Genomic DNA, 18,347 nt, shown 5'->3' on the forward strand with positions numbered 1-18,347 from the left:
TGCTTTGTGCTTTGTGCTTTGTGCTAGGGCGAACGGTAACACAGAAGCACTGAAGACCAGTCAGAACTGGCCTTAAATACTCTGCTGGGAGGCAATTCCCCTGGTGCAAACGAGGAACAGGTGTTACCAATTATCCTAGGCCCTCTGGCGATCACCACGGGTATTACCTCCCACCATGACAGTTTTCTGACTAAGCTCAAGCTAATGCCACTGCGCCAAGTATGCAAGCAGAGCTGCATAAATTGCAACAAGAAGTATGTGAATTGCGGGCCATGGCCAATAGGCCAAACAGAGGGATACCAGGTTTAATTTCCCCCCACCCAGTAGGGGGCGGAAAAGACCCACCTCTGACATACTGAGTAGAGCTTGTTGCCCACCCGAGGTGTGTGAAACTATGCAGAGGTCTGGTTCGGGGTTATATTTAGAGGGAAGTGTGTCTGGCCAATCATGTACGTTTTTGGTGGACACGGGCACCCGAGTCTCCATACTCAGCAGATCTATATGGCAGTGTATTGAACCACAAGGTAAACTGGCCCCTTATAAAGGTAGTGTGAGGGCAGCTAATGGCAGCCCGTTGGGGGTATTGGGCATCTGGAGCACTTTTTATGAGGTTCACCATCTAACCATATCCTGTAACTTCCTTGTGGTAGATTCCACCCCCCAAAAAGCTACTCTGGGAACAGATTTCCTCATTAGGTATCAGGCTGTGGTTGATGTTGCCAACCAGCAGTGTAAGCTTCTGGGGAAAGAGCTCCCCCTAGTGTGTGTCTTAAGTGAGCACCATGTATGCCGAGTAACCCTTGTGGATGATGTAAATTTGCCTGCCCGATCTGAAGTTATATTAGAGGGAAAAATTGAAGGTGTCTGTGAAGGGCCCAGTATGGGTATGTTTGAGCCAACTGGCACCCTGACCAATAGATATGATTTACTAGTAGCTAGTCATAACTTCTCCTCATGTTAATCGTATCCCCCTCCGTGCAGTGTCCTCTGAGCCAGTGGTGCTGCATAAAGGCACCAATGTTGGCCGTTTTGAGGTTGGTGTCACTATTCTGCAGGAATCGCAGGCTTTTTAGCCAGCAAGGGGCGCAGGTTGCTGGACAGTGGAAACCCTTGCATCAGCCATGCAACTGGGTGAGAGGGTTAACTGAGGGGCAGCTCATAACAGCTAAAGGGATGCTTGGCGATAATGTGTCTGTATTTAGCACTGGTGACACCGATTTAGGCCGCACCTAGGTAGCCTATCATCGGATCGAAACTGGGCAGAATAAACCGGTGAAGATGAATCCTCAAAAAATTCTGGTTCATTTTGAAAAAGAAGTAGAGGCCCAATTAGAACAAATGCACTCTCAGGGAATCATTCGGCCCTCCCAGCTTCCTTGGGCTGCTCCAGGGGTTATGGTGAGAAAGAAAGATGGGGGATTGCGGTTTTGCATTGATTATCGGCGCCTTAATGAGGTGACTGTTAAAGACGCATACCCCCTCCTCTGAACTGATGACACCCTGGATGCCTTGGGTGCTTGAAAATGGGTCTCCACACTCGACCTGGCCAGCGGTTACTGGCAGGTTGAGTTAGACCCCCGCCATCGTGAGAAGACGGCCTTTGTGACTAGGCATGATTTCTTTGAATTCAATGTTCTCCCATATGGTTTGTGTAATGCCCCTAGTACTTTTCAAAGGCTTATGGAGCTTGTTCTAGCTGACTTGCAGTGGATGACATGCCTTGTATATCTTGATGAAATTATCGTGTTTGGGTGAACCTTTGAGGAGCATGTATCCCGGCTAGGAGAAGTACTGGGGAGATTAAAATCTGCTCAATTGAAGGTTAAGCCTGCTAAATGCACTTTATTCTCCAGGAGGGTCAACTATCTTGGTCATGTTATCTCAGCAGAAGGTGTGGCAACTGATCCCGCCAAAGCTGAGACGGTCAGGTCATGGCCCACCCCAACTACTGTTGGAGAAGTCAGAAGCTTTATTGTTGTCTTAGCTTCCTATTATAGGCGATTCATCGCCGGTTTCGGGTCAATAGCATTAATAGCAATAGCATTATTTTTTTTGTATATTCACTTAACTGATTGCCTGTACTGTTGTTTGCATCTCTCTATTGTTATAAAAGAAACGGCGCGTTACAATAGTTTCAAAATCACTCCGCAATGACGACTGTGAATACGAATACAGTGTGTGAACCGAAGCAAAGATGTGGAAAGGTCCCTAAGGACCTAAGCTGCAGCTTTTACACAACGGTATCCCTGACTGATGTTGGCCTATTTATCGCGCGGAGCAAGGCTATTAATCGAGGCAAACGGAGAGACCAGGGATACAATTCAAGAGGTTGACCTTGTGAAATCTGCAGATTGTATTTGCGCACAAAAGAGTCAGTGCCGGTGCACGACTGCTTAATACTCTGTAAAATACATTTTGGAAACGGAATGGCAGCGATTGCCGCTGTGCTCTCCTCAGGGTCACGAGCGAGAAAATGTATATTAATAAATAGCATTTAAAATATAGGCTACGTTTCTGATCATCCTCAAATTGGATTAAATGTGTCTCTTTACTTTGGAATAGGCCATGTGATTATGCCCGCTATTTCTAATGCTTAACCTTTTTCTAGGCTACTAAATTTTTAACGCCAGTCCCACGAAGTAGCTAATGGAGCGGTATATATTTTCAGCCTGGTAAAAGTGTTCATACAGTGAAGTCTTTATGGTAAGTCATCTTTCAATGGCCCTATATCATATGTACCTACTCTGTTATAATTGAATTGACATATTTTATTCTGCAGTTATCTGCAAAATTAATCTACACGTTTAGTAGGTTTATCAGATGCAACTTCTCTCACTGACAAAATAAAGCAAAAAAATAACCTACAAATGTAATTTCATCCCAGAAAAATGAATATTTCTTTTTACGTTTTATTTGTTGTTACATTACATTATAAGCACTTATCCAGAACGACGGCTAGTGAAGAATGTCAGTGTTCATATACAGTATTTGTATTAATAAATAAATAAATAAATAAATAAATAAATAAATAAATAAATAAATAAATAAATAACACAGGGTTGTAGTTGGCTAACCCATCTTTATTTACGAGTTACTCTTTTGTGAGATAAAATAATCTGTGTACAGACTGATACCATTCACCCGTTTGCACTTTTTCTGAGAGATTTTTTTCATGGTCAGAATTGTTTTTATGAAATTATGATGAGGTAGATGTGTGTTTGCTATTTATTTACTTATTGGTCAGGGGTACTGTATACTCACGACAAACGTGCCCCATGTTATAGCCAATTTGGTTTACATGCAAGGATCTACTGTAGGGCTACTAGAAGATAATCCGAATAAAATTCTGATTTTGTGAAAAGCAGGCCTCATCGATGCACCGATGCACGATGCATCGATGCACTTTTTGTTCAAATTTATAAAACGGACAGGACAAATCTCGCTAGCTGATTGGTTAATAGCAGTGATAAACTAACTATACACCACTGCAATGATTTCGAATACTTGTTTAGGCTGCAGTTCTATGTCAAGTATCACTCCAAGGCTCAAAAACCGTGATGCTATCTGATGCAAGTCAATCATCTTGCAAGAATGTTGGGACGCTGAGCTACACACTCCACTGTCCGTTGCGGGTCTTCATTTGCGAGAGAGGTTTGTGTCAGTAAGCAGGCAGAGCTTTAGGGTGACCGACTTGTGCACTTGAGAAAACAGGGCAAGTAGATGTAGGCCCAGGCTACGCAACGTGACCCCTCTAATGTAAAACAGTTTTTCAGTGCTTGAAAAACGAGAACGTACATATAGAAATGAGAACGTACAAATAAACATAAAAAACGCATAACTGTTGTATGCTCACTCGCGGTAGCTTGCAAGCTAACTAGCTAGCGAGTTTGGCAGAAGATTTAGGATTAAAGTTGCATCGCAACCATCTGGCACTACTTACTAGCACGCGGGTACTTTCTTGTAAATTATTATTGTAATGGAATTGTTATTAAAAAAAATACGCTTTTCATTGGATTGCGTCTATAATATCTATATCTTCATAATTTGGTAACCGTTTAATGAAAGCAATTACTCACTCCAAGACGTGGTAGGTATAGCTATAGTCATTTTATTACGGCTACAGGGGATGCTCGCCCTATAAGCCTACCAGTGCCTGTCGTGAATTATTGTTAAATCAATTTTATTTAACGTTAATTCAAAAGCATCTAATGTTATCTTTATTGCATATGCGGGTTGTCACACGCGCCGGTTTCTGCCCTAAATGTCCCTTTATTAAAGAGCGACACTGCCCATGGTCGTATGTTACTACTGTGTAATTACTAGGCTATGTAATTGGTGTTACTGCGTAGCGAATGCTACCAAAATGAAAATAACACTTTATATTTCCACAGATTTATAAAAACGGCAATTAATAAATTGCCATAAAACATTATTACAACACAATTACAATAATAATGTAACAATAATTACATAAGAAACGAGTGCTTTGTGAGGAAGGTGGCAATGATGCAGGCTGAAGATGAGATCATTTTTTGTTTCTGCTGTGAGTTGCGGTAAATAAAGCAAGCTTGAATATTTAGATTTTTTGGTAACTAATTGGATGGCGTTAAATATAGATAATATTTCATTAACTGAAAAGCAATAGAAGCATGATCTTCCTTTTGCCCTGCAGTTAAAGTAAAGAGGCCTATATGTTTTCCTAGCAGTTCTATCGTGTAGCCTCGGCTATATTTTATAGGGCCTATATTTAATTATTGAATATAATTGTTGTTCTGTTGCTTTATTGTGTGCAGACCAAATGCTAGCAATCCGCAGACATAAGAAAAAACTATTTTCTACAGTTCAATGCAACTTCAATTTTCTCTCTCTCTCTCTCTCTCTCTCTCTCTCTCTCTCTCTCGCTCGCTCGCTCTCATCAGCGGCATTCGTATTGTACCCTACACGGTAAGATGTTCAGTGTTAAATCAACTCGGACAGAGTACATATGGTGCCTATTAGACTAATATGTAGCGAGTTCGAGTTGAATTAACACTGGTCGTTTTACTGCGTATAGGACATGTGTTTCCATTAATGTAAAAATCAAACCCTGTCCCTTGATTATTAGTAGGCGATTATTATTCAGTCACTGGCAGCAACTGATACGCCAAAAATGAAGGTGGTGATTATGACGACGGTCATGATAATGATGACGACACCGTAAACGATTACTAATTTAACTGGCTATTCTGCCTATTAGCCTACAACCCTCTGCCTGCCAAACTGGGTTGTCGGCATTTTCAGTGTCACCGGGTATGCATAATACAGAATTCTCTGTACATAGGACGACTGCTTGCTTCTGTGGGTATGCATGTTTTTGAGAAGTCTGTGCACCAGGTGTTTGAGGTTATTGTGGCCCTCTCCACGGAAATACTATGCTCCGTGGCTCGCTGGATGTGAGAGGCGTGAGCGGTCTCGCCACCCTGATGCAGTTTCAAACGGACGAGGATTACTCAAACCAGGAGTGGTGTGCGAGGAACGAGCCAGGTAATTATGCGCAGCTGATTATCTTAATACACCCTAATGCTTCTTTGAGGAAAATATTAGCACTCATTTTCTCCACTAGATAATAATCCTCATAAAATAGGATCTCCTGCAACAGTTGTCTCGCGCTGGAAATGAATTATTTCGGAAATATTTATTAACATTAACACATACATCAGGTAAACTGATTTATTGATGTATGCGACAGCGTGTAATTGAACATATGATGGCACGAATTGTATAGCTTACACCATCATGAACACAAAAAAATGTATTGTTATTATTATTATTATTATTATTATTATTATTATTATTATTATTATTAAGGATATTCGTTATCGGTAACATTGTTTTCAATAAATATAGGTTTTACACGTTTCCAATGTAGCCTATCCAAAATCACATTTGGTTAGCCTATTTCTGACTTTGCGGCTAATTTCTTTTTAAGATAGCATGCAGTTAGAAATTTGCTCGGTTTTAATATTCAGTTGTTTATAAAAAGAATCCTAACACGAAATATGTGGAATTCAATTGCGTTCTGTAGCATGATTTATTACGCGTGATATTATGTTCTTTATTCAGTTCTATGCACTTGAATTATAGTTGTGTATTCATTTCATCTTAATAATTTAATAAGCCTCATAATTTCATTGTTCAGCTAACAGGATATTTTAGACTTGTTGCATATGCTAAGGGTGTTTTCTGGATTTTTTCACAATTTTACTATATCCTATGACCCTACGTCTACGAATAATACCACCAATGTCCAGCGAGTTTTCATTAACTTTCCACTATGCAATAATAAAAAGGATATTCTATAACTCATTATGGACTTGACATAAGCTATTCAAAGTGATGTTGCAAATTAACAACAACAACAACAACAACAAAAAAATACCTCAGTCTAACTGTTTGAGAAAGACCCCATGTAGACACGTTCACAACCCTTAGCTATTATTACAATTAAAAAAATTCCATCATCCCGTGTGTTCATTTCTTGCCTTCATATGCATAGTCTCACTTGTGAGTATAATGTTTATATATTAACGTTATTTACGTGATAAAACGTTATTAATTTGTATTTTACCTTTAGGCCTTAAGGGAATGGACTGCGCGTATGATTTGGAAGAACTATGTCCAGTTTGCGGGGATACAGTTTCCGGATACCACTACGGTCTGCTAACCTGTGAAAGTTGTAAGGTATTATACAATGTCACAAGGTTTACCATTCTACCTGCTGTTATTACAAACCATGACTATTTTTACGTATCATTGCCGTTGTTATAGCCTATATATTTTACGGTATTTTATTAGTGTGATGATAGTGGTTGCGATCGTTATAGCCTATTATTATTATTATTATTATTATTATTATTATTATTATTATTATTATTATTATGTAGGCATTCATAATGTGTGTTATATTATGGTAGTATTATAATACAAATTTTCTTTCACTAGGGTTTTTTCAAGAGAACGGTTCAAAACAATAAGAGGTACAATTGCGCAGAAAACCAAGATTGCAAAATTGACAAAACACAAAGGAAAAGATGCCCATTTTGTCGTTTTCAGAAATGCATCACTGTCGGAATGAGATTAGAAGGTAAGAAAGAGAATTGATAAATATCTGCTTTTTATCAGCCATGCATGCGCATGATGCAAGACTAAGGATAAGCGCTTAATTCGATCAAATGTGTCAATTTATACCAGTAGTAGCTACTTGGTAAACAGCCACGGTTGAAGTTAGCACTGCGTAATTCCATGTTTATGTGTTCATAGAACATAGACTACCTGACGTTTCGTTTATTTAGTTTGGCCTGGATACAAATAGGCTAATGTGAATTAATTCTTCGCAGTTTTATGAACCATCGGTTCATATTTGCAGCAGCTGAAAATGTGTGTTCAGATTTAGGAAAAGTAGTTTTCGTATAGACTGCTACAACCATGCGCCATAATACACGGCTGCTTATATTTTAATATCCTTGCACGCGTTTGCATGCGTTCAAAATAGTTTCACCTTTGTGGTAGACTAGTGAAGAGTAGTAGCATACCTAACTGATAAATTAGTAATGTATTAGATTGTAGATGTGTTTAAGTGCATATTGATCGTCACCACATTACTACCACGAAGTCACGACCCAACACGCAACTGAAGCGATTGAATCAGTGTGTGTTGTTGGTGCCCAACTGTTTCGTTTCCGATTCAGAGAGTAAATACACTCATTAAGAAATTTAGCAAAAATGTCATATCACATAGCCTAAATGGCTTGGCTTATTGATTAACCAGCAACGGAAGCTATGCAGATACAGATTCCGTCAAATTTGCATACTCCAAAACAGACACATGTTACACGCTATGATAAAGGTACTGATCGACAGAATATTTGGATATTTTTTTCCCAGCACTAGAAAGGGTTCCTCTATGGAACCCTGTCTTCTGACAGTGTACCAATAAGCTCCTAAAAAAATGTTTAATTCAATATAGAAATATTTGTTATAGTGAAAGAATAACATGTTTTCTCCATGCTCCTGCTGGCCAGCGGTGCGGGCAGATCGCATGCGGGGCGGCCGGAACCAGTTTGGCCCGATGTACAAGCGGGACCGGGCCCTGAAGCAGCAGAAGAAGGCACAGTTCCAGGCCTCGGGCCTGAAACCGGAACCCAACCCTCTGCTGCCGATCCCACCCCAAACCGATTACATGTTCCCCGCCAGCCCCCACTGCCTCTCCCCCACGCGCAAGGACCCGGCCCAGCCCCTCCCGGCCCCTCTGGGCTACAGCCCCTTCCCCGCGGCAGTCCCCGGCCCATTACCTGCTCCGTACCAGTACGGCACGGGCTCTTTCCCCGACCGGGCCATTAAGTCCGAGGTCTCCGACCCCTCCAGCTCTCCAGACTCCCTGGCGGGCTTTGGTTTCCAGGACGACGGCTGCCCGTCGGCGTCGCCGCGGCAACCCGGCGCGGTTGCCACGGCAGCGGGGCTGATGCTGGAGCTGCTGCACTGTGAGCTGGACCAGGCCCAGGTGAGGGCTCGGATCCTGGACCACCTGCAGCGGGAGCAGCTGGACCGGGCGGGTGCCTTCGTCCTCATGTGCCGCATGGCGGACCAGACCCTCTTCTCCGTGGTGGACTGGGCCCGGAGCTGCACCTTCTTCAAAGAGCTGAAGGTTTGGAGATTCGGAGGGGGGGGGGGGCGTAGCTTTGGGGCGTGTGTGACTCTGGGCCGGCAGAGTGGGGGTCACTCTTTACAGTAAGGCGCACATGAACTGGCATTAACCAATGTAGCTGTTAATCATGAATTAAAAAAGCGATTGAATTGACTGATCAGAAAGAGCTTTCGAAGCCAATTGTCAATTTACTTTTGGTCCCCTAAAATGGAGGGACTTTGTATAAAAGGCTATGTAATTCCTACATCGATTACCCAATATTGATGTAAATACCCTCAACTTAAATGTCACAGTCTGTACTTTAACCTCATATTCATTGTTTCAGTGTGCAGGAGTACAGAGCCAAAATAACACAAATTGTACCACTGTCCAAATAATTCTGGACTGCACTATGTGTGGTTCTGGTGAGTGAGTGAGTGTGTGGTATGTGCGTAAGAGCGTGTGAGCAGACAGTCCCGTGTTCGACCGTCTGACAGGCTGTGGGGCAGGGCTGTATGCAGAGGACGCTGACAGCCCCTCTCTTCACCAGATAAAGGGATCCCCTCCAGAGTGGCCTGTATTTCACCCCAAACCCCGCCCCGGGCCCTCTGCGTACACACCTGTCTCACCCATGACCAGAGGGCTACTCTGCCTGTCACGCGCGTTCATTCCGCCCCGGTTTAAACGTTTACTCTCTCCCATCTCCCTGGAAGTCTGTGTAAACGTTTTATCACAGCGTGTGGCCATGTCGCGTGTGCACTGGACTCATGCCAGTCTTTCACCAAATTATTGTTGCTGGTATCCTGGCTGTTTTATTTTCTTACATGTATGTGTGTGTGTGTGTGTGTGTGTGTATGTGGATATGTGTTTTTGTGTGTGTATACTGTATGTGTGTGTGTATCTATATGTGTGTGTGTCTGTGCGTGTATGTGTCTGTATATGTGTGTGTGTATGTGTGCGTGCACGTGTATGTATGTGCCTGTGTGTATATGTGTGTGTATGTGTATGTGTGTGTGTGCCTGTATCTGTGTGTATATGTGTGTATGTTTTTGTGTGTATATGTATGTGTGTGTATGTGTGTTCATGTTTGTGTGTGCGTGCGCGTGTATGTGTCTGTATATGTGTGTATATGTGTATTTGTTTGTGTGTGTGCGTGTATGTGTCTGTATATGTGTGTATGTGTGTGTGCGTGTGCGTGTATGTGTGTGTATATGTGTGTGTGTATGTGTGTGCGTGTATGTGTCTGTATATGTGTCTGTATATGTGTGTGTGTATATGTGTATTTGTTTGTGTGCGAGCGTAACGTGGAAGTGAAGATTCAGCATGAGGACATGAGTGTCCAAACCCCCACCACTCATCTGATGTGCTGACGGGAGGTTTCCTCTCTCTTTGTCTCCATGTGGGACAGCCGACAGGTGACAGCTGACAGGTGACAGGTGTACTGAGCCCTTCACTGTGGCAGAATAGAGAGCTAATCCAGCCCCAAGAAATGACCTGCTGGTAGCATATTTACCTGGAGAGACACAAGGTCCGTCCCTGTCCAACCTCACCTGACAGCCGAGAGCAAAGCATGATGGGCCCTGCAGTCAGCTGCTCTGGGCTCTTGGGTGTTATTTTAAGACTGTTAGCAGACAGACAGATGATAACTGTACTGCTGGTACCTGGTATATCTGCTGATGGAGCACAGTTGTTTGAGGATTGGCGTGGCTAAGTGCGTTTGAGGATGGGTTGTGCTGATGTGAGTGTGTGTGCGTATGCGTGTGTGTATGTGTGTGTGTGTGTGTGTGTGAGTGTGTGTGTGTGTGAGTGTGTGTATGTGTATGTGAGTGTGTGTGTGTGTGAGAGACACGGTGTGTATTTGAGTCTCTCTCTCTCTGCAGGTGGGGGATCAGATGAAGCTTTTGCATAACTGCTGGAGTGAGCTGCTACTGCTGGATCACATCCACAGGCAGATACAGCACTGCAAACAGGACAGCGTGCAGCTAGTGACCGGACAGGAGGTCAGTACACGCGCACACATACACACACACATACACATACACATACACGCACACGCGCGCACACGCACGCATGCACACACATGCATGCCCACACACACACGCACACACACGCACACATTAGCCTTGAGAATTCCTTCATATTTGGTGGAATCCATTCTTCTACAATATTTCCTGTGCCCCCAGCTGCCACCCAAAGCATAATGGATCCGCCTCCATGCTTCACAGTTGTGGAGGTGTTCTTCTCTACAAAGGCTTCATCCTTTTTTCTCCAAACATACATTCTTAATTGGCAGTGGCCAAAAAGTTCCATTTTGGTTTCGTCAGGCAAAAGTACATTGTTCCAAAAGGCTTCAGGTTTCCCAATGTTTCCTTTTACATACTTCAAACACTTAATGTTGTTTTGAGGTCATTCTTTCTGGCTGCATGTAGGTCTTTGTTTAAAGTATGTTGTATTGTTGAACAGCTAGACCTGTGTTTGCTACTCTTTTTTGCAGCTCTTTTGCAGTGATGTGTGGGTTCTTCTGAGCATTTCTCACCAGGTCTCGGGCCATTCTATATTAAATCTTTCTTGGTCTTCCAGAGCTTGCCTTGACTTCAACTGTTTCATTTATCTTCCATTTTCTAATAATGTTTCTGATGGTGGAAATGGGTAGTTTGAAACATTGAGCGAGTTTTGGTAACCACCTCCTTCTTGGTGGAAATTAACCATCTTCATTCTGAAATCCTGGGACCTGTTTAGAGGAACCCATGGTTGTTAACACCAGACAGAACAGCCATTGCAGTTGGATACATCAAACAATGTTTACTTTGATATCATTGGCATAAAGTTATAAATTAAATTTAAAAAATATATCTAAACACTCACTGAGCACTTTATTAGGTTTTTATTAGACTTATTTTTAAGACGTCTACTGCTGTAGCCTATCCACTTAGAGTTATGATGCCTTGCGTGTTCAGCGATGCTCTTCTGAATACCATTGTTGTAATGTGTGGTTATTTGTGTTACTGTCACCTTCCTGTCAGCTTTGACCAGTCTGTCCATTCTCCTCTGAGGTCTCTCATTTACAAGGCGTTTCTGCCTGCAGAACTGCTGCTAACTCGATTTCTGCACCATTCTTTGCAAACTCTCGAAACTAGCTTGCGTGAATATCCCAGAAGATCAGCAGTTTCTGAGATACTCAAACCACTCTGTCTGCCACCAATAATCATTCCATGGTCAAAGTCACTTAGATCAATTTTTCCCATTCTGATGGTTGATGTGAACATTAACTGAAGCTCCTGACCCACATGATTACATGCATAGCACTGTTGCCACACAATTGGCTGATTAGATAATCACACGAATAAGTAGGTGTAATAAAGGAAATGTATGTAACACGGAGACACACAAGAGCCGTGCTTGTATTGATGGTACTGATGATGAGGCGGGTTTGTTTTGGCAGATTGAAATCTCTTCCATCGCTGGCCAGGCGGGGGCGACACTGAGCACCCTGGTGCAGAGGGGTCAGGAGCTGGCGAGGAAACTGCAGGCTCTGCAGGTGGACCGTGGAGAGGTCACCTGCTTCAAGTTCCTCATCCTCTTTAACCCAGGTAAGCTCATATCCTGGCACAGAAACCACTAGGGAAGCCAATTCCACAGGTAATACCACATACACAGCACAATCTTGCCAAATGTATATATTCCCCCTGTAGAGCTGGAACCAGGCTGGCTCATTATAGTCATTTACCTTAACCACTAAGCTACAGGCTGCCCCCTGTGGAGCTGAACCAGGCTGGCTGAATATTACTATTGACAATGTAAACATTTGTTTGGATTAGCTTCTATGATTTTGTATCGTGTGCATGTTCCTCCCTTGGTGTACGTGATCTATTTGAGTTTCCATAAGATTCAGCAACATGGCAGGTGCCAAGTGGACCTGGTTCGCTGAAAAAAGATCTTTATTGATGAGAACGTTCATGGTCCAATGTCTGTTTGTGAGAGCAGGATGTTCAGCTGAAACAGTTGTTTCATTAGCAGAAAGAGGAGAGATGTGGGAGATGTGCATTGTGCTAAATACCTGACACAGGACCATCTCTGAGGACGGTGCGGAATGCAGGAAGTGGAATTCTTTGCAAAGGAGAAAAGAAAATCTGTTCTGTTTACATCTGAGGTGTGCAAACACATCCACAATTTATCCACATATAATCTGTTATTTAGTGTATATAAGATAATATTAATTTAATCTGGATACTAATTACATTTGGAATTAAAACATACAGTCAGGTCCATAAATATTGGGACATCGACACAATTCTCCTCTTTTTGGCTCTATACACCACCACAATGGATTTGAAATGAAACAAATATACTTTAACTGCAGACTTTCAGCTTTAATTTGAGGGTATTTACATCCAACTCAGGTGAACGGTGTAGGAATTACAACAGTTTCTATATGTGCCTCCCACTTTTTAAGGGACCAAAAGTAATGGGACAATTGGCTGCTCAGCTGTTCCATGGCCAGATGTGTGTTATTCCTTCATTATCTAATTTACAAGGAGCAGATAAAAGGTCTAGAGTTCATTTCAAGTGTGGTATTTTCATTTGGAATCTGTTGCTGTCAACTCTCAATATGAGATCCAAAGAGCTGTCACTATCAGTGAAGCAAGCCATCTGAAAAATCTAAACAAACCCATCAGAGAGATAGCAAAAACATTAGGTGTGGCCAAATCAACTGTTTGGAACATTCTTAAAAAGAAAGAACACAGCGGTGAGCTCAGCAACACCAAAAGACCCAGAAGACCACGGAAAACAACTGTGGTGGATGACAGAATAATTAATTAAGAAAAACAGTTGGCCAGATCAAGAACACTCTCCAGGAGGTAGGTGTATGTGTGTCAAAGTCAACAATCAAGAGAAGACTTCTCCAGAGTGAATACAGAGGGTTCACCACAAGATGTAAACCATTGGTGAGCCTCAAAAACAGGAAGACCAGATTAGAGTTTGCCAAACAACATCTAAAAAAGCCTTTACAGTTCTGGAACAACATCCTATGGACAGATGAGACAAAGATCAACTTGTACCAGAATGATGGGAAGAGAAGAGTATGGAGAAGGAAAGGAACTGCTCATGATCCAAAACATACCACCTCATCAGTGAAGCATGGTGGTGGTAGTGTCATGGCGTGGGCATGTATGGTTGCCAATGGAACTGGTTCCCTTGTATTTATTGATGATGTGACTGCTGACAAAAGCAGCAGGATGAATTCTGAAGTGTTTTGGGCAATATTATCTGCTCATATTCAGCCAAATGCTTCAGAACTCATTGGACGGCGCTTGACAGTGCAGATGGACAATGACCCGAAGCATACTGCGAAAGCAACCAAAGAGTTTTTTAAGGCAAAGAAGTGGAATGTTATGCAATGGCCAAGTCAATCACCTGACCTGAATCCGATTGAACATGCATTTCACTTGCTGAAGACAAAACTGAATGCCCCAAGAACAAGCAGGAACTGAAGACAGTTGCAGTAGAGGCCTAGCAGAGCATCACCTGGGATGAAACCCAGAGTCTGGTGATGCGGTCCAGACTTCAGGCTGTAATTGACTGCAAAGGATTTGCAACCAAGTATTAAAAAGTGAAAGTTTGATTTATGATTGTTAGTTTGTCCCATTACTTTTGGTCCCTTAAAAAGTGGGAGGCACATATAGAAACTGTTGTAATTCCTACACCGTTCACCTGATTTGGATGTAAATACCCTCAAATTAAAGCTGAAAGTCTGCAGTTAAAGCACATCTTGTTCGTTTTATTTCAATTTATTTCCATTGTGGTGGTGTATAGAGCCAAAAAGAGGAGAATTGTGTCGATGTCCCAATATTTATGGACCTGACTGTATTATGCATGCAAACACAGCTCCTGTTGTTGAAGTAGACATGCTTTATACGCTTGTCTGGAGTGGCTTGACTTTTAGGTTTCTTTTTTTTTTGTTTTGCTGGTGTGAATGTGGGTAAAATTCGGCTTTAACTTTCTGCCCACATTCTGTTGTAATAGCATTCCAAAAATCCTGTTCTGTATTTATGAAACCAAACCAGAAAAAACCTCAGCCACACTGAACTGTGAAATCTTTCCAATTTACTCCACATTGAAGACGAAATCCCAGGCTCAAATGAGAATCAATGGCAGCTGATGGGCATGCGTGCATACGCATCAATTAATTTAGTTATTGTGCACTTAAACGGTGGGGAAAATACAGGACAACGTTATTTATTTATTTGGCTTTGAGTCGGTAATGGGTTTAATTAGAGTTTGGGTGATTTGAAAAGGCACGGTTGACAATGACCTCTCGTTCCGTAAGAACCCTAAACAGATGCTTAATGGATCGACTCGTCCGTCGGTTTCCCCGCCTGAGAGCTGGGACACAGACGCTCCACAGCCGAGGACAAAAAGGCCTTTTCTTGCACAAAATTCACTTAAGGGACAACAATTTACTGCTGGCTCGGCATCAACAAAAGAGCCTATCAATAATGAGCGCGTTCAGGGGCTTCCGGAATATTCCGCATATCTCTCTCTCTCTCTCTCCCTCTTCCTCTCTCTCACTCCCTCTCTCTATCTCCCTCTCTCTCTCTCACCCCCTCCCTCTCTCACTCCCTCTCTCCCTGTCTCTCTCTCTCTTTCTCTTTCCCTCTCCCTCTCTCTCTCCCTCTTCCTGTCTCACTCCCTCTTTCTCAATCTCTCCCTCCCTCTCCCTCTCTCTCACTCCCTCTCTATCTCTCTCCCTATCTCTCCCTCTCTTTCCCTCTCCCTCTTTCTCTCTCTCCCTCTCTCTCCCTCTCTCTCTTTCTCTCTCCCTCTCCCTCTCCCTCTCTCTCACGCTCTCTCTCTATTCAATTCAATGGTGCTTTATTATTATGTTTTTTTAACATTTTAGTATTGCCAAAGCTTTTTCGCAGTGTACAAAGTACAAATAAAAACAACCTGTAACATGGTTGTGAATAGTTTTAGCATGTTTGTGTGTGTGTGTGTGTGTGTGTGTGTGTGTGTGTCACACATTCACTGTCAGTTGGCTGTGGCAACTGAACACATATTTCGCTGCTATTTTTGCAGTCTTTCCATCCCCTAGGACTAATTGCAATTGTTTAATTTCAGGCAGTTGATCAAATTGAGGAACAACATTTCTAAATAGGTCAAAAACAGAGTTTCAACCTCACCTGTCCTGCAGTGACCACGGAGTCTCTCTACCTCACCTGTCCTGCAGTGACCACAGGGTCTCTCTACCTCACCTGTCCTGCAGTGAGCACAGAGTCTCTCTACCTCACCTGTCCTGCAGTGACCACAGAGTCTCTCTAGCTCACCTGTCCTGCAGTGACCAGAGTCTCTTCTTTTGGGAGCCAGGTTTTTCTGTCTTCCCCTCTGTATAGCTAGACTGTGGTCACTGAGCCTGTATTTGGTCAGGATCTGTCTCTGCTTTTTATCTCTGGCAGTTGAGCGATATTTCTCCAATTCGTATTCACTTTTTAAAGTCCGATAACATTCTAATTCACTTTGGGTTTTAGGTTCAGTGTCCTAATGTTTCAAATAGTTGTTTTTGTAATGGTTGATTATTTGATTGACGTTTATATTTTTAACAGCAGTGCTGGTCTGAGGGCAGATTGTTCCTATTTATTTTTGTGTGTTAGTATCAGTACCAGCTGAATTAGAGGAATCTTTTCAGGGTTCAGTTCTTGGGTTTTCAGAGCTTTGAAATGAAGTGATTTTTCGGGACATCCAGAATTTTAGGGACCTTTTTTGGACTTTTTGGAATTATGAGTGGATATCTGCATAATTCCGCCCTACATGTTGGTGTTTTTCTTTGAATTTTCATGATCAATCCACAGAATTCTGCATGTAGGCTTGCAGTTGGATGCTTGTCCCATCTAGTGTAGCTATGGTGACGGAGTGGCCCCATACCTCCCTTCCATACAGCGCAATGGGCTGAATTACACTATCAAATATTTTACACCAAATTGACCAGGATATCGTTGTTATGAAATTTCCTGTGTATTGCATATAGAGCTCTGCAAGCTTTATCCTTTAATGCATTCACTGCCTTGTTAAAGTTACCTGATGCAGTAATGATTAGACCATGGTAAGTATATTGCATGGTGTGTTCTAGGGCGGTGCTGCCTAGACTGAACTGGTATCTGGTATCTCTCTCTCTCCCTCTCTCTCTTTCTCTCCCCCTTTCTCTCTCCTCTCTCCCTTTCTCTCTCCCTCTATCTCTCACTCTCTCTCTCACTCCTTCTCTCTCCCTTTCCCTCTCCCTCTCTTGTCTCACTCTCTCTCTCTCTTTCCCTCTCCCTCTCCCTCTCTCTCTCATTCAGTTCAGTCAGATCTATCGGGCAGGTTGTTCACCTTTACAGTTGCTGATGAAAGGATTACTCAGAACATTTCATTATGGGCAGAATGACTCACTCGCTACTCAGATGCTTCAGGGGAAGAACCAATACATTGTACATACTGTACACTCATGCACATACACGTTCTTTATTACCCACATAAATGCATTAGACATACAGGCTCAAATATACATGCATATATGCCATAAGTAAAAAATTCACACAGATGCATGAATACATTATTTTGCACTCAATACGTACACAGAGAAACATGAATCCATAGACCCACAAGCAACTGTTAAATGGAAAATTGCACAAAAGATGATTCATACCAGAAAATTCACGAGGATGGAGGATGTTTAAAGCATGGAGAGGGTCTGTATTTTCAGCTTAGTGGTTTGGTCTGGTCTGACAGTTCCCTCTAAAAATACAGATTATTGTTTTCCCCTCATCACAAACTATTTTTGTAGTGCTGTGTTTCACAGTCTATTCTAGTTTTCTTGTAGGTTTGGAATACAATAACAAGTTGATTGCTTTCCTTTCAGTTCAATTCTATTAAATGTAATGATGTATTATTGGCAGAACTGGAGGACTGTAACCAGAGTATGTTCAAAATATGTGCAAGATAAAATATTAAATGTCAAACATGCATGGTGAACAATGCCCATATGAAATGGATATAATTATATGATATAGTATTCCTCTCTCCACTTCCTTGGTCTCTGTTTCTGTTTTTGGTTTCTCTCTGTGTGCCGGTGCAGACGTGAAGTTTCTGGAAGTTCCCGTGCTTTAATATAAGTGTCGGTGTTGTCAGCGAAGGCTCTCAAAGGAAACGTGACATGTTTCTCTCTGTGTGCCGGTGCAGACGTGAAGTTTCTGGAAGGGCAGCAGTTCGTGGAGAGCGTACAGGAGCAGGTGAAGGCCGCTCTGCTGGAGCACACGCTCAGGAGCCACCCGCGCTCCCTGGACCGCTCCGCTCAGCTGCTGTGCGCCCTGCCGGAGCTGCGGGCCCTGAGCGCGCAGGCCGAGGATTACCTGTGCTACAAGCACCTGAGCGGGGAGGTGCCCTGCAACAGCCTGCTCGTCGAGATGCTGCACGCCAAGCGGCTCTGCTCCTGAGGCTGCGCGGCACCGCCTCGCCCTGCCCGTCCTGCCAGCAGACACCTGCCACAGTATCACAGCCCTGAGGCTCCCCTTCCAGCCAGCAGACACCGCCCACAGTATCACAGCCCTGAGGTTCCCCTTCCAGCCGGCAGACACCTGCCACAGCATCACAGCCCTGAGGCTCCCCTTCCAGCCAGCAGACACCTGCCACAGTATCACAGCCCTGAGGCTCC

The 18,347-nt window shown here is 43.0% G+C and overlaps 1 protein-coding gene across 2 annotated transcripts; it reads left to right on the forward strand.

The window, feature by feature from the left end:
* Positions 1-4,503: 4,503 nt before the first annotated feature.
* LOC133141964 (steroidogenic factor 1-like) lies at positions 4,504-18,129 on the forward strand. Of its 2 annotated transcripts, none has more exons than XM_061262816.1 (7): positions 4,504-4,543; positions 6,614-6,720; positions 6,982-7,123; positions 8,061-8,683; positions 10,543-10,662; positions 12,105-12,252; positions 17,876-18,129. In XM_061262816.1, the coding sequence occupies exons 1-7, from the start codon at positions 4,504-4,506 to the stop codon at positions 18,127-18,129; spliced, it is 1,434 nt and encodes a 477-aa protein (XP_061118800.1). The 2 variants fall into 2 exon arrangements, with proteins under 2 accessions (XP_061118800.1, XP_061118801.1); XM_061262817.1 differs by lacking the exon at positions 4,504-4,543 and adding an exon at positions 5,463-5,483 and having other exon boundaries at positions 6,640-6,720.
* Positions 18,130-18,347: the final 218 nt, after the last annotated feature.

This window comes from Conger conger, chromosome 12 (assembly GCF_963514075.1).
Source record: "Conger conger chromosome 12, fConCon1.1, whole genome shotgun sequence".
Taxonomy (NCBI): Eukaryota; Metazoa; Chordata; class Actinopteri; order Anguilliformes; family Congridae; genus Conger; species Conger conger.

Coding starts and splice junctions, on each gene's coding strand:
- LOC133141964 (XM_061262816.1), top strand. CDS start 4,504: ATGATGCAGGCTGAAGATGAGATCATTTTTTGTTTCTGCT. Junction 6,721..6,981: donor TAACCTGTGAAAGTTGTAAG/GTATTATACAAT, acceptor TTCTTTCACTAG/GGTTTTTTCAAGAGAACGGT. Junction 12,253..17,875: donor CCTCATCCTCTTTAACCCAG/GTAAGCTCATAT, acceptor GTGCCGGTGCAG/ACGTGAAGTTTCTGGAAGGG.